Raw genomic sequence first — 21,351 nt, 5'->3', positions numbered from 1 at the left:
GATAATGTAGTAGATGTCACCTGCAGTCCTATGTGACAGCACAGATAACAGTGATATCTCTGAGTACAGATAATGTAGATGTCACCTGCAGTCCTATGTAACACCACAGATAACAGGGATATCTCTGAGTACAGATAATGTAGTAGATGGAAGCTGCAGTCCTATGTAAGAGCACAGATAACACAGTGATATCTCTGAGTACAGATAATGTAGATGTCACCTGCAGTCCTATATAACACCACCGATAACACAGTGATATCTCTGAGTACATATAATGTAGTAGATTTCACCTGCAGTCCTATGTAACAGCACAGATAACACAGTGATATCCCTCTGAGTACAGATAATGTAGTAGTCACCTGCAGTCCTATTTAACACCACAGATAACACAGTGATATCTCTGAGTACAGATAATGTAGTTAGATGGGAGCTGCAGTCCTATGTAACACCAGCTACATTTATCCTTCCATACACTTACATTGCTCCCTCCTGTGTCAGTCTTCACTGCAGTCCTGAGCCTCCTCTTCATGTTGGTGCATGGTGAGAACTGCAGCCCCATCAGAACCAGTCACATGACTGACCATTGACCCCTGAACTTTTGACTGACAGAGGAATCATCATGGTGGAGATTACTCCAATATCCAACATGGAAAACCTGGGAAGAACCCAGTGACCTGGAATAGCGAAAACATCACCTTTCAGGATCCTTAGAAAGCTGGATGAGTGAGCCGTCCTTACAGACATATCTACTGTCACCCAGCTTTCCCAGAAGCCGTTTTATATGTGAAACCATAGATAAGTGTGACAATACCACAGTGACCCCTACTGGTCGCCAGGTGTAATTCCTTTACACGTAATTCTGTGTTATGAGTAAAACATAACAAAAGGCCACATTCCCATATACTGCAGCCAAAGCTCGGGAGGGAAACGGACGCTCAAACGGACCCCATTTATTTGAATTGGACACTTCAAGCTATCCGCTGCTTCAATCTGGACGCTGGACACAAAGGCTGCCATCTTTAATTTTTTGTTTCTCCATTTATTTTGTGGTCAAATGAAGGAGAATGGAGCAGCACAGGCCAGACTGCAGCTCCAATCACTGTCTATGATGATAGCGTTCTGTAATACGGCCTGCACTATGGACATTGTACATGTTACAGGGCCATGATTCACCCCTAGTCTCAGGTTGTGTGCAGTATAACAATTCAGTTCCATTTACTTCAATGGCACTGAGCTGCAAGGCCACATCCAAACTGGGGGCGGGTGCTGCTGTCTCTGTAAGACGGACATAGTTTCCTAAGCCTGGACTACCCCTTTAAAGGGTCACTATCAGAATGAGTTTCCACAATTCTGAGACAATCCCCCCACGCCCAGCAAGTTTCACAGTCATCTCTGTAATAAGCTGAAACCCACGCCCCAGCCTGAGCGGTGTCTCTCCATGGCGACCTGTGGACGGTAAATGGAATCTCATCATGACAGGGACCCTTTAAAGGGGTACGCCGGCAAAAATATTTTTCTTTCAAACCAACTGGTATCAGAAAGTTAGATAGATTTGTAGTTAGATAGGACCGAGCCAATTTAATTTTTTTGCGTTTTCGTTTTTTCCTCCTTGTGCATAAAAGGCCATAGCACTTGCATTTTTCCACCTAGAAACCCACATGAGCCCTTATTTTTTGCGTCACTAATTGTACTTTGCAATGAAATGCTGAATTTTTGCATAAAGTACACTGCGAATCCAGCAAAAAATTCAATGTGTGGTGAAATTGAAAAAAAAACAACTGCATTTCTTTTATTTGGAGGGTATTTTTTACACCATTTTCCCTGGGGTAAAACTGACCTGTTATTTATGTTCCTCAAGTCGTTATGATTACAACGATATATAACATGTATAACTTATATTGTATCTGATGGCCGGTAAAAAATTCAAACCATTGTTAACAAATATATGTTCCTTAAAATCGCTCCATTCCCAGGCTTATAGCGCTTTTATCCTTTGGTCTATGGGGCTGTGTGAGGTGTCAGTTTTTGCGCCATGATGTTTACTTTCTATCGGTACCTTGATTGCGCATACACGACTTTTTGATCGCTTTTTATTACATTTTTTTCTGGATTTCTGGACCAAAAATGTGCAATTTTGCTCTTTGGGATTTTTTTGCGAGATCAGGAATGTGATTAATTAATAGTTCGGGCAATTACGCGCGCGGCGACACCAAACATGTTTATTTATTTATTTAACATTATTTTACATTAACCTGGGAAAAGGGGGGTGATTCTGACTTTTATTAGGGGAGGGGGCTTTTTATTATTAATGACCCTTTTTATTTTTATTTTACACTTATACTAGAAGCCCCCCTGGGGTTAGGGTTATTCCTGCAGCTGAAAGCAATCGAGTGCCGAGCCGGGATCAGCGCCATAACGGGCGCGATCTCCGCTGCTAGACACCAGGGATCAGTTGCATCAGGTATCGGATGCAGTTGTCATCTTTGGCAGCTGTGTCCAATTATCTAATTAGCGGGACACACAGCAGCTGATAAGTACTGGAAGAGTGAAGTTTTTTTAAATACCTCTGTTCTCGAACAATCAGTTCTGGAAGGCTGTTCCAGAACTGAGCAGTTTGAGATCCGGGCTGTGTCTTCCCATAGGGACAATTTCAATCCGATTGGTTTTTACCCTCCATGGGTGCAGAGCGCCCGGCACACAGAGTGTAAAGACTGGCAGTAAGTGGCCGGCCATCCTGTAATGAAGTGCGAATCCCACCATAATGATGGGAATCACCGCTTCAAACTGATGTTCCCCGCAGAGAGAGAGAGGCAGGAGTGGGACTGTTAGAACTCAGCACCAAATTCAAACAGGTGAGAGCTGCACCAGCTGCAGGGACTCCTCTCCTGGCTTCCGGCCCCCTAGAGAGGAGTCCCCGCAGCCCTCCCCACCACTCACCCGGCAGCTGCAGCAGCGAACAGCTCCTCAAGTCTGCCCCCTGCACTGCACCTGCTCCACCATTGCTTTCCTGGTCCGCTGCTTCCCCCCACCATAGCACAGCTCCAGGAACCCTCCTCCTCCTGAAATCTGGGCGCTGGGGGCCTGGAGACCGATGCCGCAGCTGGGGAGAAGCAGTAGCGGCCGGGGCAAGGATGCTGGTGGCCTGGAGATGGAGGATTCCTGGAGCTGGGCCGTAGTGGGGAGAAGCAGCAGCTGCTAGACAAGCGGTGGAGCAGGTACAAGGGGCAGACTGGAGGAGCTGTTCCCCACAGCCACTGCAAGGTAAGCAGTGGGGAGGGCTGCAGGGACTCCTCTCCTGGAAAGGAGTCCCTGCAGCTGGTGCAGCTCCCACCGCTCTGTCCTGTTAGAACTAGGGATCTGTTTGAATTTGGTGTGGGGTTCAAGTTCACACAGCCCCACTCCTGCCCCTCTCTCTGTGGGGATTCCCATAATTATGGTGGGAGTCCCTGCTGCTGTAACCTCAATAACTCTCAGCTGAACAATCTCTGACTTGTAGGAGGTATCGCTGAGGTATTACTGTACAAATCCTTGTAGTTTTCTGAAACCAGTTAATGTGAAAGAAAAAGGTTGTCACCAGAGTACCACTTTAAGGGGAAACAATCAGCAGGTTAGAAGCATGTAACCTGCTCATCGCCAGATGGTGCAGAGGATGAGGGCGAGCTTCTTACCTTGTCCAGCACTGTTTTTGGGAGCAGAGGATGAAGGTATGAAAATTACCCTCATCCTCAGCGCCCCGAGCCCTACAGGGACAGAATGGCCGGTTACTGTGTCTGAGGGAACTGGTTCTATTGGTTTTCCATGCTGGCTGTCACCCAGAGCTATGGCGGCCACACCGCCTGTCACCCAGAGCTATGGCGGCCACACCGCCTGTCACCCAGAGCTATGGCGGCCACACCGCCTGTCACCCAGAGCTATGGCGGCCACACCGCCTGTCACCCAGAGCTATGGCGGCCACACCGCCTGTCACCCAGAGCTATGGCGGCCACACCGCCTGTCACCCAGAGCTATGGCGGCCACACCGCCTGTCACCCAGAGCTATGGCGGCCACACCGCCTGTCACCCAGAGCTATGGCGGCCACACCGCCTGTCACCCAGAGCTATGGCGGCCACACCGCCTGTCACCCAGAGCTATGGCCGCCACACCGCCTGTCACCCAGAGCTATGGCCGCCACACCGCCTGTCACCCAGAGCTATGGCCGCCACACCGCCTGTCACCCAGAGCTACGGCCGCCACACCGCCTGTCACCCAGAGCGACGGCCGCCACACCGCCTGTCACCCAGAGCGACGGCCGCCACACCGCCTGTCACCCAGAGCGACGGCCGCCACACCGCCTGTCACCCAGAGCTATGGCCGCCACACCGCCTGTCACCCAGAGCTATGGCCGCCACACCGCCTGTCACCCAGAGCTATGGCCGCCACACCGCCTGTCACCCAGAGCTATGGCCGCCACACCGCCTGTCACCCAGATCGACGGCCGCCACACCGCCTGTCACCCAGAGCGACGGCCGCCACCCCGTCTCCACACATCCCGCTCACACAGGCCCCCGGCTCTGGGACCTCAGATACCACAAGCTCCTTATATTTCTCAGTGTTCTTCGCTTTTTTTTTCTGACCAACAATTAACCTAAAATATTCGGCTACAGGTGAGGAGGAGTAAGCCAGTACATGGCGGCCTGATACACACATTATGTCATCACCCTGGAGACCTCCTCTCTCCGCCATGACAGGCGAGTCTCCTCCTCCCTGACTGCACCACTTTACCTCAGACACCGCAGCTTTCCCGCCCCCGGCACGCGCCGGGGATCCAGATAAGGGGCGTGGCCTTCACCTCAGGAGACCGGGCGTGTCTCGGTCTCCTGTACAACCAATCATTGCACGGGGGCGTGTCCTACAGAGGATCCCGCCAGAAACCAATAGTGGGGCGTGGCTGAGGCAGGTAGGAGTGTGAGGCAGCGTGTGACGTCATCCGTAGTGTGCTGCGTATGGGTGCGTATTTTTTAATAGGGTTGTAAGAGCAGAGATGCCCTTCAGTGCTGTACAATGCCCCTTGTATTGTATCATACTAAAAAAGAAGCCCCCTCAACCAATCAGAAAGCGTCGGGAGGTCATATGATGACGATGTGGTTTATTTTGTGTTGCCCTTGGCAACCAATCAGCTCACTCCTCATTTTCTAGTCTGCTTTGGAGAGATTAGAGCTGCGATCTGATTGGTTACTTGGAAAGTTCCGATCTGATTGGTTGCTAGGAAAGCTATGTTCTAATTGGTTGCTTGGAAAGCTATGTTCTGATTGGTTGCTTGGAAAGCTATGTTCTGATTGGTTGCTTGGAAAGCTATGTTCTGATTGGTTGCTTGGAAAGCTATGTTCTGATTAATTGCTAGAGGAAACACTCGTTTTGCCTGCAGTCAGTGCTTATAGTTGGCTGTGGGGGACTTGTAGTCCATGTGACGGTGTCCGTGTTGCTGTCACTATATACTGCTGCCATGCTACTATTATACTGCTGCCAAACTGCTATATACTGCTGCTATACTACTATATACTGCTGCTAAACTACTATATACTGCTGCCATACTACTATATACTGCTGCCATACGACTATATACTGCTGCTAAACTACTATATACTGCTGCCATACTACTATTATACTGCTGCCATACTACTATATACTGCTGCCATACGACTATATACTGCTGCCATACGACTATATACTGCTGCCATACTACTATTATACTGCTGCCATACTACTATTATACTGCTGCCATACTACTATTATACTGCTGCCAAACTGCTATATACTGCTGCTATACTACTATATACTGCTGCTAAACTACTATATACTGCTGCCATACTACTATATACTGCTGCCATACGACTATATACTGCTGCCAAACTACTATATACTGCTGCCATACGACTATATACTGCTGCCATACGACTATATACTGCTGCCATACTACTATATACTGCTGCTAAACTACTATATACTGCTGCCATACTACTATATACTGCTGCCATACTACTATATACTGCTGCTAAACTACTATATACTGCTGCCATACTACTATATACTGCTGCCATACTGCTATATACTGCTGCCATACTACTACAGTATATACTGCTGCCAAACTGCTATATACTGCTGCTATACTACTATATACTGCTGCCATACGACTATATACTGCTGCTATACTACTATATACTGCTGCCATACTGCTATATACTGCTGCTAAACTACTATATACTGCTGCTAAACTACTATATACTGCTGCCATACGACTATATACTGCTGCCATACTACTATATACTGTTGCCATACTACTATATACTGCTGCCATACTGTTATATACTACTATATACTGCTATTATACTGCTGTCATACTACTATATTCTGCTGCCATACTACTATCATACTATTATACTGCTGTCACACTACTATTATACTGCTGCCATACTACTATCATACTGCTGCCATACTACTATTATACTGCTGCCATACTACTATTATACTACTATCATACTGCTATTATACTGCTGCCATACTACTATATACTGCTATTATACTGCTATTATACTGCTGCCATACTACTATATACTTCTATTATACTGCTATTATACTGCTGCCATACTACTATTATACTACTATCATACTGCTATTATAGCTATTATACTGTTGCCATACTACTATATACTGCTATTATACTGCTGCCATATTACTATATACTGCTATTATACTGCTGCCATACTACTATATACTGCTATTATACTGCTGCCATACATGCTATATACTGCTATCATATTGCTATCATACTACTATCATACTGCTGCCATATTGCTATTATACTGCTATCATACTGCTGCCATACTACTACCATACTACTATATACTGCTATCATACTGCTGCCATACTACTATTATACTGCTGCCATACTACTATTATACTGCTGCCATACTGCTATTATCCTGCTGCCATACTACTATTATACTACTATCATACTGCTATTATACTGCTGCCATACTACTATATACTTCTATTATACTGCTGCCATACTACTATATACTGCTATTATACTGCTGCCATACTACTATATACTGCTATTATACTGCTGCCATACATGCTATATACTGCTATCATATTGCTGCCATATTGCTATTATACTGCTATCATACTGCTGCCATACTACTACCATACTACTATATACTGCTATCATACTGCTGCCATACTACTATTATACTGTTGCCATACTGCTATTATACTGCTATCATACTACTATCATACTGCTGCCATATTGCTATTATACTGCTATCATACTGCTGGTGACTTTGCTATTACACTGCTGTCATACTGCTGGTCACCCAGCTTTCCCGGGAGCAGAGATGACTGTGAGTCCTGTGCAGTGACGTCCGCTTACCCTGCAGGGGGCGCTGGGAGGGCCAGGCTCCATTGTTTTCTGTCATTGTCTCCTGTTGGTGAAGCATCGGCCGTTGCCCCGGAGATGTAGAATAACAAGTCTGTGCTCAGCCCGCCCTCCATCCTGAGCAGCAATGCCTGTCACCGACAGCACCTAGGGCAGGCTCAGGATGAGAGGACGCTGCCACTCCTGATTCACCTGCCACTAAGGTAGGAAGAGATCAGGGTAAGAGGGATCAGAGAATGGAAGGCAGAGGAGCAGAGGGATCAGAGGAGCGGAGGGATCAGAGGAGCGGAGGGATCAGAGGAGCAGAGGGATCGGGGGAGCAGAGGGATCAAAGGAGAAGAGGGATCAGAGGAGCGGAGGGAGCAGAGAGACCAGAGGGATCAGGGGAGCAGAGAGACCAGAGGAGCAGAGGGATCAGGGGAGCAGAGGGATCGGGGGAGCAGAGGGATCGGGGGAGGAGAGGGATCGGGGGAGCAGAGGGATCAAAGGAGAAGAGGGATCGGGGGAGCGGAGGGATCAGAGGAGCAGAGGGATCAGGGGAGCAGAGAGACCAGAGGGATCAGGGGAGCAGAGAGACCAGAGGGATCAGAGGAGCAGAGAGACCAGAGGGATCAGGGGAGCAGAGGGATCAGGGGAGCAGAGAGACCAGAGGGATCAGGGGAGCAGAGAGACCAGATGACCAGAGGGATCAGGGGAGCAGAGAGACCAGAGGGATCAGGGGAGCAGAGAGACCAGAGGGATCAGGGGAGCAGAGAGACCAGAGGGATCAGGGGAGCAGAGAGACCAGAGGGATCAGGGGAGCAGAGAGACCAGAGGGATCAGGGGAGCAGAGAGACCAGAGGGATCAGGGGAGCAGAGAGACCAGAGGGATCAGGGGAGCAGAGAGACCAGAGGGATCAGGGGAGCAGAGAGACCAGAGGGATCAGGGGAGCAGAGAGACCAGAGGGATCAGGGGAGCAGAGAGACCAGAGGGATCAGGGGAGCAGAGAGACCAGAGGGATCAGGGGAGCAGAGGGATCAGGGGAGCAGAGAGAGCAGAGGGATCAGGGGAGCAGAGAGACCAGAGGAGCAGAGGGATCAGGGGAGCAGAGAGACCAGAGGAGCAGAGGGATCAGAGGAGCAGAGAGATGAGAAAATGGAAGGCAAAGGGATTAGAGGAAGAGGAGAAGAGGGGTCAGAGAATGGAAGGCAGAGGGATCAAGGGGGCAGAGAGGACAGAGGAGAAGATGCACCAGGGGAGCAGAGAGGACAAGGGAGCAAAAGGGATCAGAGAAAGAAGGCAGAGGAGCAGAGAGATTATAGGGAAACAAAATTGGGGAGCAGAGAGGACAGAGTAAGAGAGATCGGGGAGCAGAGAGGACAGGAGAACAGAGATCTGCAGAGTAGCAGCAGTAGAGACTTCACTAAAACCAGGAAGCTTACTGCACACCTCCCAACTTTTTGAACGGCCAAAGACGGACACATGTGGGTGACTCTAGGAAAATTTTACAGACATTTCTGTACTTTTTTTTTAATCAGATAATTTTTATGACCGTTTTTTCCCTCCCTCCTCTCATCCAGGATCTGCAGCAGGGGGATGCACTTAGTTACACTGATATCTTTTAATCTGCAGCAGAACGGGAATGTGTGTGTGTGTGTGTGTGTGTGTGTGTGTATGTATGTATGTATGTATGTGTATGTGTGTATGTATGTATGTATATGTGTGTATATCTATGTGTGTGTGTATATATATATATATATGTGTGTGTGTATATCTGTGTGTGTATGTATGTGTGTATATCTATGTGTATATGTGTGTATATCTATGTGTATGTGTGTGTGTGTGTATATAATATATATATATATATATATATGTGTGTGTATATCTGTGTGTGTGTGTGTGTGTGTGTGTATATATATATATATAATATTATTTTTATATATATATTATTTATATATATATATAAAAATATGTGTGTATGTATGTATGCGTGTGTATGTATGTAGGTGTGTGTGTTTATGTGTATGTATGTGTGATGCATCCTTAGGTTCCATTCACACAAACCCTGTCTGTAATTACAGACCTGCATCTGCAGACAGGATTAGGAATGTTTCAGGAACTTTCCACATTTTCACGGACCGACCATCATGCAGGTGACATGGACGCACAATGGCTTAATCATTTTGTGTGGTACAGATCATGGCCCCAAAATGGATCACAGATGTCAAATAACTCATCTGGATAAAACAATTTTTAGGATCCAACTTACACCATAAGGCCCCGTTCACACTGAGCAAACACCGCGGAATTCCGCTTCAGAATCCCACCGTGCTCAGTGTCCCGCTGTGAGTGAATGAGAGGGCGCGCGCTCCTCTGCTGCCACCGCCATAACATGTCACATCTTTGAGCGGAGAGGGGAAAAAGCGGACGCTGCAGAATTCCGCCATGTTTGTTGAGTGTGAACAGGGCCTATGATAGAATAATACGCAAGATTGGGTCTATTATACAGTAAGAGACCAGACACTTTATACAGCAACATAAAACGTTTACTAATGCAAATGTAATTCCTAGGTCCAAAAGAGGGACATGGGGACTGGTTGGGACTGTCCCTCCAAAAGAGGGACACTTGGGAGGTATGTTACTGTATGGGCACACATCCTAATCACTAGCTGTGCCTGATCCCACTATATGACTCTGCCACCCCCAGAACGCCCCCTGCTGTGGGGGCAAGGTAGCAGGACACTCCTGACATGGCCGCTCTCAGGGACTGTCACACAGCTTTATCCGGCCTCTGCATGGTGTGATATGATGGTGGCCATGGGGGGGGGGGGGGGGGGTAGCACACAATATATTTGGGATTTGTCATATACAGGAGGGGGGGGCGGTGACTGGATACAGACTATGTGTGACAGATATACAGGAGGCGGGGGGGGGGGGCAGTGACTGGATACAGACTATGTGTGACAGATATACAGGAGGGGGGGCCGGCAGTGACTGGATACAGACTATGTGTGTGTGGGGGGGGGCAGTGACTGGTTACAGACTATGTGTGTGTGGGGGGGGGGCAGTGACTGGTTACAGACTGTGTGTGTGGGGGGGGGCAGTGACTGGATACAGACTATGTGTGTGTGTGGGGGGGGGGCAGTGACTGGTTACAGACTATGTGTGTGTGGGGGGGGGCAGTGACTGGTTACAGACTATGTGTGTGTGGGGGGGGCAGTGACTGGTTACAGACTGTGTGTGTGGGGGGGGGCAGTGACTGGTTACAGACTGTGTGTGTGGGGGGGGCAGTGACTGGTTACAGACTATGTGTGTGTGGGGGGGGGGCAGTGACTGGTTACAGACTGTGTGTGTGGGGGGGGGGGCAGTGACTGGTTACAGACTATGTGTGTGTGGGGGGGCAGTGACTGGTTACAGACTATGTGTGTGTGGGGGGGCAGTGACTGGTTACAGACTATGTGTGTGTGGGGGGGCAGTGACTGGTTACAGACTATGTGTGTGGGGGGGGCAGAGACTGGTTACAGACTATGTGTGTGTGGGGGGGGGGCAGTGACTGGATACAGACTATGTGTGTGGGGTGGCAGTGACTGGTTACAGACTATGTGTGTGGGGTGGCAGTGACTGGTTACAGACTGTGTGTGGGGGGGGCAGTGACTGGTTACAGACTGTGTGTGGGGGGGGCAGTGACTGGTTACAGACTATGTGTGTGGGGTGGCAGTGACTGGTTACAGACTGTGTGGGGGGGGGGGGCAGTGACTGGTTACAGACTGTGTGTGTGGGGGGCAGTGACTGGTTACAGACTGTGTGTGTGGGGGGCAGTGACTGGTTACAGACTATGTGTGTGGGGGGGCAGTGACTGGTTACAGACTGTGTGTGGGGGGGGCAGTGACTGGTTACAGACTGTGTGTGGGGGGGGCAGTGACTGGTTACAGACTGTGTGTGGGGGGGGGCAGTGACTGCTTACAGACTATGAGGGGGGGCAGTGACTGGTTACAGACTATGAGGGGGGGCAGTGACTGGTTACAGACTGTGTGTGTGGGGGGGGGCAGTGACTGGTTACAGACTATGTGTGTGTGTGGGGGGGCAGTGACTGGTTACAGACTATGTGTGTGTGGGGGGGGGGGCAGTGAATGGTTACATACTATGTGTGTGTGTGGGGGGGGCAGTGACTGGTTACAGACTATGTGTGTGTGTGGGGGGGGCAGTGACTGGTTACAGACTATGTGTGTGTGTGGGGGGGGCAGTGACTGGTTACAGACTATGTGTGTGTGTGGGGGGGGCAGTGACTGGTTACAGACTGTGTGTGTGTGGGGGGCAGTGACTGGTTACATACTATGTGTGTGTGTGGGGGGGGGGCAGTGACTGGTTACAGACTATGTGTGTGTGTGGGGGGGGGCAGTGACTGGTTACAGACTATGTGTGTGTGTGGGGGGGGCAGTGACTGGTTACAGACTGTGTGTGTGGGGGGGGGGCAGTGAATGGTTACATACTATGTGTGTGTGTGGGGGGGGCAGTGACTGGTTACAGACTATGTGTGTGGGGGGGCAGTGACTGGTTACAGACTATGTGTGTGGGGGGGCAGTGACTGGTTACAGACTATGTGTGTGGGGGGGCAGTGACTGGTTACAGACTATGTGTGTGGGGGGGGGCAGTGACTGGTTACAGACTATGTGTGTGGGGGGGCAGTGACTGGTTACAGACTATGTGTGTGTGGGGGGGCAGTGACTGGTTACAGACTATGTGTGTGGGGGGGGCAGTGACTGGTTACAGACTATGTGTGTGGGGGGGGCAGTGACTGGTTACAGACTATGTGTGTGTGGGGGGCAGTGACTGGTTACAGACTATGTGTGTGGGGGGGGGGGCAGTGACTGGTTACAGACTATGTGTGTGTGGGGGGGCAGTGACTGGTTACAGACTATGTGTGTGGGGGGGGCAGTGACTGGTTACAGACTATGTGTGTGTGGGGGGCAGTGACTGGTTACAGACTATGTGTGTGGGGGGGGGCAGTGACTGGTTACAGACTATGTGTGTGTGGGGTGGCAGTGACTGGTTACAGACTATGTGTGTGTGGGGGGGGGCAGTGACTGGTTACAGACTATGTGTGTGGGGGGGCAGTGACTGGTTACAGACTATGTGTGTGGGGGGGGGCAGTGACTGGTTACAGACTATGTGTGTGTGGGGGGGGCAGTGACTGGTTACAGACTGTGTGTGTGGGGGGGGCAGTGACTGGTTACAGACTGTGTGTGTGTGGGGGGGGCAGTGACTGGTTACAGACTGTGTGTGTGGGGGGGCAGTGACTGGTTACAGACTGTGTGTGGGGGGGGGGCAGTGACTGGTTACAGACTGTGTGTGTGGGGGGGGGAAGTGACTGGTTACAGACTGTGTGTGTGTGTGGGGGGGGGCAGTGACTGGTTACAGACTGTGTGTGACCAGGTGACTGATATTAGTCCTATAGGAGGTAGTATGGCTGACAGGATTGGCTTCTGTCCTATAGGGTGCTAGGACGCCATGTCTCGCCGACGCTTGGAGGAAGCCATCCTGAGATCCAAGGCGTTGGAGAGCTCCGGGGAGAGCGTGGATGAGGGATCGGACGATGAGAACGGGAGATATGCTGAGCTGTCTATCAGACACAGGATCCCTCTCACCAAGGACTCGCACAGCATCTTCAGCCTCCGATTCTCACCCAGCAGCAAACAGCTGGCGGTCGGATTTGGGAACGGCGCTATCCAGGTAATAGGCAAGATCCATCACCCCCTATTAATTACATTCTCTGCAGTGCACCACATGACACGCTCTCTCTGCAGCGCACCACATGACTCTGTGTCTCCGCAGCGTACCACATGACTCAGTCTCTCCGCAGCATACCACATGACTCGGTCTCCCCGCGGTGCACCACATGACTCAGTCTCTCCGCAGCATACCACATGACTCGGTCTCCCCGCAGTGCACCACATGACTCGGTCTCTCCGCAGCGCACCACATGACTCGGTCTCCCCGCAGTGCACCACATGGCTCGGTCTCCCCTTATTGCACCACATGACTCGCTCTCTCTGCAGCGCACCACATGGCTCGGTCTCTCCGCAGCGCACCACATGGCTCGGTCTCCCCTTATTGCACCACATGACTCGCTCTCTCCGCAGTGCACCACATGACTCGGTCTCCCCGCAGTGCACCACATGACTCGGTCTCCCCGCAGTGCACCACATGACTCGGTCTCTCCGTAGTGCACCACATGACTCGCTCTCTCCGTAGTGCACCACATGACTCGCTCTCTCCGTAGCGCACCACATGACTCGCTCTCTCCGCAGTGCACCACATGACTCGCTCTCTCCGCAGCGCACCACATGACTCACTCTCTCCGCAGTGCACCACATGACTCGGTCTCTCCGTAGTGCACCACATGACTCGCTCTCTCCGCAGCGCACCACATGACTCGGTCTCTCCGCGGCGCACCACATGACTCGCTCTCTCCGCGGCGCACCACATGGCTCGGTCTCTCCGCGGCGCACCACATGACTCGGTCTCCCCGCAGCGCACCACATGACTCGGTCTCTCCGCGGGGCACCACATGACTCTGTCTCCCCGCGGCGCACCACATGACTCTGTCTCCCCGCGGCGCACCACATGACTCGGTCTCTCCGCAGCACACCACATGGCTCGGTCTCTCCACGGTGCACCACATGGCTCGATCTCTCCGCGGTGCACCACATGGCTCGGTCTCTCCGCGGTGCACCACATGGCTCGCTCTCTCCGCGGTGCACCACATGGCTCGGTCTCTCCGCGGTGCACCACATGGCTCGGTCTCTCCGCGGTGCACCACATGGCTCGGTCTCTCCGCGGTGCACCACATGGCTCGGTCTCTCCGCGGTGCACCACATGACTCGGCCTCTCCGCGGTGCACCACATGGCTCGGTCTCTCCGCGGTGCACCACATGACTCGGTCTCTCCGCGGTGCACCACATGACTCTCCCCAATGTCCATCTCTCCTCCAGTACATGCTATGCCATGTATCCTATGACTCTGCACTGGTCACTGTATGACTCCTCTTGTGTGGTCCAGACTGGTAGCTCTTACCTACTCTGATACATTGTAACAAACCTGCATCGGAGGCCTTGTTGCATCAGGGACCGTGTTATCACCGTTGTCCACATGACCCCAGTACAGTCATCTCCATATGTCTTCATTTCAGATTGTGAATGTGGACAGTGGCGAGCTCAGCAGGACTCTGTTCTCCGGACATCGCACAAGACAAGCGATCACCTCTCTCAGCTACCACCCTAAAAACGCCAACATCCTGGTGGGCGCCGGAGCCGACGGCCTCATCTCCTTCTATGACATCAAATCCGACCTGAATGTTTTATCTCTAACAGGTGACGTCATCTTCTGCTGTTATGTAAGGGTTATGGGTCATCTGGGTGTAAGGTAAGGGTCATGGGTCATCTAGGTGTAAGGTAAGGGTCATGGGTCATCTGGGTGTAAGGTAAGGGTCATGGGTCATCTAGGTGTAAGGTAAGGGTCATGGGTCATCTGGGTGTAAGGTAAGGGTCATGGGTCATCTAGGTGTAAGGTAAGGGTCATGGGTCATCTGGGTGTAAGGTAAGGGTCATGGGTCATCTGGGTGTAAGGTAAGGGTCATGGGTCATCTGGGTGTAAGGTAAGGGTCATGGGTCATCTAGGCGTAAGGTAACGGTCATGGGTCATCTGGGTGTAAGGTAAAGGTCATGGGTCATCTAGGCGTAAGGTAAGGGTCATGGGTCATCTGGGTGTCTCCCCCCCTTCCTTGAACATATAATAAAAAGTGAATAATAAAATGAATAATAAAGTGTTTTTTTTCGCTTTTTAATTTTATTTTTTAGAGCAAGAAAATGAAATTCATGCTTTGGACTTTAGCATGGACGGCCGGGTGTTTGCCACAGCGGGGAAGGACCGGCACATCCGTCTGTATGATAGTCATACCAATGAGGTAATGGTCATCGTCTGTCACCCTGATATTACCCATTACCGCTCATACAGCGCTCCGGCCTATAACCCATCACTGCCCATACAGCGCTCCGGCCTATAACCCATCACTGCTCATACAGCGCTCCGGCCTATAACCCATCACTGCTTATACAGCGCTCCGGCCTATAACCCATCACTGCTTATACAGCGCTCCGGCCTATAACCCATCACTGCCCACACAGCGCTCCGGCCTATAACCCATCACTGCCCACACAGCGCTCCGGCCTATAACCCATCACTGCCCATACAGCGCTCCGGCCAATAACCAATCACTGCTCATACAGCGCTCCGGCCTAAAACTCATTACCGCTCATACAGCGCTCAGGCCAATAACCCATTACCGCTCAGGCCAATAACCCATTACCGCTCATACAGCGCTCTATAACCCATCACTGCTCATACAGCGCTCTATAAGCCATCACCCGGTTATGTGCCTGTAATGTGTCGTCTGTACCAGGTCCTGAACGTGTTGCGAGCTCCTGACTTCCTGATCGATGATGAGCTGACACTGGCCAGCGGGCACTCACGCAGGATCTTTGCTCTCAGGTTTCACCCGTCTGAGCACCATGTCTTTGTCACGGGCGGCTGGGATGATTCCATGAAGGTCAGTGTGTGGTATATAGCTGATACATTATACACAGGGCAGGTGGGCAGTGGAGGATCCATTAAAGGGACTGTTCACCAAAAAATATTTCTGTCAAATCAATTGGTACCAAAAAAGTGGCAGAGATTTTTAATTTACATCTAATAAAAAATCTCCAGTCTTCCAGTACTTATCAGCTGCTGTATGTCCTGCAGGAAGTGGTGTATTCTCTCCAGTCTGACACAGTGCTCTCTGCTGCCACCTCTGTCCATGTCAGGAACTGTCCAGAGCAGCAGCAAATCCCTATAGAAAACCTCTCCTACTCTCCAGACTGGAAATAATATACCACTTTCTGCAGGACATACAGCAGCTGATAAGTACTGGAAGACTGGAGATGAATAGAAGTAAATTACAAATCTCTGGCACCAGTTGATTTGAAAGCCCCTTTAACCTGTCCTTTACCATTAGGGGGCGCTGTTGGGATGTAAATTTTTTGGACAGCAAATATCATTGAGTATATTGAACAGGCGGAACTTCAAGCGGAGGCAGCCTGGCGAAATCCACTTAAGGGTCTCTGCGCGTATTCCACAGTGTGAACGTCCCCTTATTTGAGGCTGTTACTATAGACCATAACAGGCAGAGGATTGCAGGCAAGGGAGACACCTAGTGGCCGCATTGTTTTCTAGGGTGTAAATGATGCGATTGCAGGAATGTTAGGGATCACACAGGCGGTCATAGCGGTTTGTAGAGACCATTTAATCGTTTACGTAAAATTGAATCAATACAACAATAATCATTGTAGGTGTCAGCACATCTATAAAACTCTAAAGCGCTATCACAGCCGGAAAACAAGAAAAGAAGGCAAAGAATAAAAAAAATTATCAAAAAGTTATATGTCCCCCAAAATTTCCTGATCCCGCACCGCCAAGGCCATTAACGCCAAAAAATTGCAGAAAAAAAATGGAAGAAAAAGTAATTTAAAAAAAGTCACATCTTTCCAAAAACTACAGATGACATAATCCGTGACTGTAACAGAAACAAACCCTCAGCTGTGACAGCCCTATAGCGGGATTCTCCCCCCCAGCCCTGGCTGCTGCAGCACACTGTAACAAACCCTCAGCTGTGACAGCCCTATAGCGGCATTCTCCCCCCCAGCCCTGGCTGCTGCAGCACACTGTAACGAACCCTCAGCTGTGACAGCCCTATAGCGGGAATCTCCCCTCAGCCCTGGCTGCTCCAGCACACTGTAACGAACCCTCAGCTGTGACAGCCCTATAGCGGGAATCTCCCCTCAGCCCTGGCTGCTCCAGCACACTATAACGAACCCTCAGCTGTGACAGCCCTATAGCGGGATTCTCTCCTGGCTGCTGCAGCACACTGTAACAAACCCTCAGCTGTGACCAGGGGCGTAACTAGAACTAGCAGGGCCCCATAGCAAACTTTTCATTGCCCCCCCCCCCCCCAAACAACTGACCACTAAGCTGTGAAGAGAGAGCAATATGTATATATAGTATTAGGAAAAGCATTATAGCACCATGACCACAGCCATTACCACTATATTGTTACCAACCAAATCCAGTATGTTAAGATGAATAATACAAACAGTACCAGTTTACATGGGACAAATATTACCCCCTCTCACTGACTAAAACCCCACATACTGAATAATGCTACCACTGCTACGGAATAAAATCCACAGTCCAATATCACCATTGGCCATATAGTGGCATGTATAGGCTCCACACAGGCTTTACACACCAGAAGTGATTACAGTGCAGTTACAGGCGTCTTCTCCAATCGGAGTTGCTCACTTTTCCCCTTCTTCTCCATCCAGCCTGGCCACCATAAGGACTTCTCTCAGTAGGATCTGCCAGACAGTTTAGGTTCCTCCCTCATGCCCCAATATCCTATGCATCTATTTGCTCCATCTGTTCCCTCATATAGTGGTCCCCTCTGTATTCATATAGTAGTTAGACCACTGTGTCCCTCATTAAGTAGTTAGCCCCTTCTCTGCCCCCCCATGTAGTACCGTATTTTTCGCTTTATAGGACGCGCCTTTTGATCAGACGCACCCCTGATTTTAGGGGGGGAAATAGAAAAAAAATATTTTGCTCATTGTCACAGTTTGGAGATAGCAGCCGTGTGATTGGTGCCAATGCCCCCATATAGTGCCCCCCATAGTAGCCAATGCCCCACATAGTAGCCAATGCCCCCCATATAGTAGCCAATGCCCCCATATAGTAGCCAATGCCCCCATATAGTGCCCCCCCATAGTAGCCAATGCCCCCATATAGTAGCCAATGCCCCCACATAGTGCCCCCCATAGTAGCCAATGCCCCCATATAGTAGCCAATGCCCCCACATAGTAGCCAATGCCCCCATATAGTGCCCCCCATAGTCGCCAATGCCCCCACATAGTAGCCAATGCCCCCACATAGTAGCCAATGCCCCCATATAGTGCCCCCCATAGTAGCCAATGCCCCCATATAGTATCCAATGCCCCCACATAGAAGCCAATGCCCCCATATAGTGCCCCCCATAGTAGCCAATGCCCCCATATAGTAGCCAATGCCCCCATACAGTGCCCCAATTGTAGCCAGTGCCCTCCAAAGTAGCCAATGCCCCCATACAATGCCCCCATATAGTAGCCAATGCCCCCATACAGTGTCCCCATATAGTTGCCAGTGCCCCCATATAGTAGCCAATGCCCCCATACAGTGCCCCCATATAGTAGCCAATGCCCCCATACAGTGCCCCCATCGTAGCCAGTGCCCCCATATAGTAGCCAATGCCCCATACAGTGCCCCCATAGTAGCCAATGCCCCATATAGTGCCCCCATAGTAGCCAATCCCCCCTGCGACCAGAAAAACAACAAACAGGCTACTCACCTGTCCGCCGGCCCCAGCAGCTCCTCTCCCGTCATCCTCCGGGCACAGGCAGCGGGGGACAGAGAGACTGCCGCTGCAGAACACATCCGGGACACATGCAGCGTCTCTGTACCCCACTGCCTGTGCCCGGAGGATGTCGGGAGAGGAGCTGCTGGGGCCGGCGGACAGGTGAGTAGGACAGCGATCCCCTCCGCATGCCCAGCCCGCCCCCTCCATCGCCGCTTAGCCGATCAGGAGCCCAGGAAAGTGCTGCTCATTGCACTTTTCCGGGCTTCTGATCGGCTCAGCTGAGCAGCGATAGAAGGGGCGGGCGGAGGGGATGGCTCAGGGCCGCTCACTATGCATATGCATAGTGAGCGGCAATACAGGCAGCGGGGGCATACTTTAACGCGGGGGCCCGGGCCCCCTAAACCCCCGGGCCCCATAGCGACGGCGTACCCTGCCCCCATGGTAGCTACGCCAGTGGCTGTGACAGCCCTATAGAGGGATTCTCCACTGACTGCTGCAGCACACTGTAACAAACCCTCAGCTATGACAGCCATCTCACTTAGAGGTCTCTCTTGGTTGTTGCTCTTGAGTATTAATGGATTTTCTCACATTTTATTGCTGGGATTCAGAATTTACTCAGATTTGTTTCTGACACAAGGTTTGGGACAAGCGGATGGCGAAGGAGGCGCGGAGCATGATCACCGGTCCGCACATCTGTGGCCCAGGGATCGATATTCGGGTGAGTGCTTCTTAGGAGGCTCCAGCCACCTTCAGAGCTGCACTCACAATGCTGCTGGCTGTTTACTAAACAATGTCTCTTCTTATTTCTCCTCCTTTACCTGAGCAGAACAACGAGATCCTGAGCGGCTCCTGGGTGGCGAAAAATGCTCTGCAGCTCTGGGACCTGCGCTCGTCTGGCCTGATACAAGACATTGCATTTCCTGCCTCCGTCCTGCAGGGGGAGTTCCTGTACGCAGCTCGCTTCTGCACTGACCACGTGGTCCTGGCCGGAGGCAGCGGAACGTGCAGCGCCCGCGCCGTCAACCTCAGGACACAAGAGGTGAGAGCCGTTCTGTCACCAGGCACCACTCCCTCATACCCTGCTGGTTCAGTCTCTGTACACAGCAGGTTTAAAGGGGTTGTTTGTTTACCAATTTTTTTTTCTTTCAAATCAACAGATCTGTAATTTACTATTATTAAAAAATCTCCAGTCTTCCATTACTTATCAGATGCTGTATGTCCTGCAGGAAGTGGTGTATTCTCTCCACTCTGACACAGTGCTCTCTGCTGCCACCTTTGTCCATGTCAGGAACTGTCCAGAACAGGAGAGGTTTTCTAAGGGGATTTGCTGCTGCGCTGGAGAGAATACACCACTTCCTGCAGAACATACGGCAGCTGATAAGTACTGGGAGACTGGAGATTTTTGAATAGAAGTAATTTACAAATCTATATAACTTTCTGAAACCAGTTAACTTGAAAAGTAATTTTTTTCTCCAGAGTCCCCCTTTAACCCCTCAGTAGTGGTAATGGCCTCTGGTTATCTTCACGCTACTTGAAGCTCTGCCGGTAGCTGTCAGGTTGCAGCGCCTCTCACTACCTCAGCATCTGGGCCGGTTTTGGTGCGATGCATTCTGGGAGGTGTAGTGTTTGGGTCAGACACAGTCACATGTTCCCGCATTCCCCGGACGGAGAGCGATGTGCAGTGTAGGGCAATGTCCTGGAAGCCGCGTGTCTTGCAGTCTCACAGTCTGGCGGTTCTTTGTCTTCACAGAACATTATACACATTCCTGGATAATCCGACCGCTGGATGAAATTTCATCTCTTGTCGTTACGCAAATTATAATGATTGTTGAAGGTGAACTCCACCCAACACTCAGTGTAACACCTTGTCTTACAGGTTCTCGGAGAGGTGTCACTTCGTGGCAAGGCTGTGCAGACAGTGGACGCTGCCTCCGGTGGTCGAGCTGTGGCAGTGGGCGGAGTGGGAGGCAATCTTCACATTGCCGAACTGTGTTGATGTTGTCCCCATCCGGCATCGGTTCCAGCATAGTCCTCACCTCAGAGCTCCAGCATAGTCCTCACCTCAGAGCTCCAGCATAGTCCTCACCTCAGAGCTCCAGCATAGTCCTCACCTCAGACCTCCAGCATAGTCCTCACCTCAGACCTCCAGCATAGTCCTCACCTCAGAGCTCCAGCATAGTCCTCACCTCAGAGCTCCAGCATAGTCCTCACCTCAGAGCTCCAGCATAGTCCTCACCTCAGAGCTCCAGCATAGTCCTCACCTCAGAGCTCCAGCATAGTCCTCACCTCAGAGCTCCGGCATAGTCCTCACCTCAGAGCTCCAGCATAGTCCTCACCTCAGAGCTCCAGCATAGTCCTCACCTCAGAGCTCCAGCATAGTCCTCACCTCAGAGCTCCAGCATAGTCCTCACCTCAGAGCTCCAGCATAGTCCTCACCTCAGAGCTCCAGCATAGTCCTCACCTCAGAGCTCCAG

General features: G+C 50.9%; 2 protein-coding genes across 7 annotated transcripts in view; one reads left to right on the top strand and one right to left on the bottom strand.

The window, feature by feature from the left end:
• Positions 1-5,032, bottom strand: part of OTOF (otoferlin) — a 256,523-nt gene extending 251,491 nt beyond the window's left edge. The window contains exons 1-2 of one of the 3 annotated variants that reach the window (XM_069973185.1): positions 4,763-5,032; positions 479-655 (exon numbers count right to left, since the gene is read on the bottom strand). The gene's annotated coding sequence lies outside the window, so the exon portion shown is untranslated. The other 2 variants (XM_069973186.1, XM_069973187.1) reach the window with 2 other exon arrangements.
• Positions 4,828-21,143, top strand: LOC138794514 (uncharacterized). 4 transcript variants are annotated; one of them, XM_069973195.1, is made up of 8 exons: positions 4,828-4,937; positions 12,890-13,125; positions 14,585-14,765; positions 15,252-15,358; positions 15,854-16,000; positions 19,515-19,595; positions 19,704-19,916; positions 20,754-21,143. In XM_069973195.1, exons 2-8 carry the CDS (start codon positions 12,904-12,906, stop codon positions 20,871-20,873), a joined length of 1,071 nt encoding a protein of 356 aa, XP_069829296.1. In that variant the 5' UTR covers positions 4,828-4,937; positions 12,890-12,903; the 3' UTR covers positions 20,874-21,143. The 4 variants fall into 4 exon arrangements, with proteins under 4 accessions (XP_069829296.1, XP_069829295.1, XP_069829297.1 ...); XM_069973194.1 differs by having other exon boundaries at positions 4,927-4,987; XM_069973196.1 differs by lacking the exon at positions 4,828-4,937 and adding an exon at positions 7,540-7,618.
• The last annotated feature ends 208 nt before the right edge of the window (positions 21,144-21,351 follow it).

The sequence above is a fragment of the Dendropsophus ebraccatus genome, chromosome 6 (genome assembly GCF_027789765.1).
Source record: "Dendropsophus ebraccatus isolate aDenEbr1 chromosome 6, aDenEbr1.pat, whole genome shotgun sequence".
Classification (NCBI taxonomy): domain Eukaryota; kingdom Metazoa; phylum Chordata; class Amphibia; order Anura; family Hylidae; genus Dendropsophus; species Dendropsophus ebraccatus.
The sequence above is the reverse complement of the archived record's forward strand: the minus strand, read 5'-3'. Positions and strand labels throughout refer to the sequence as shown.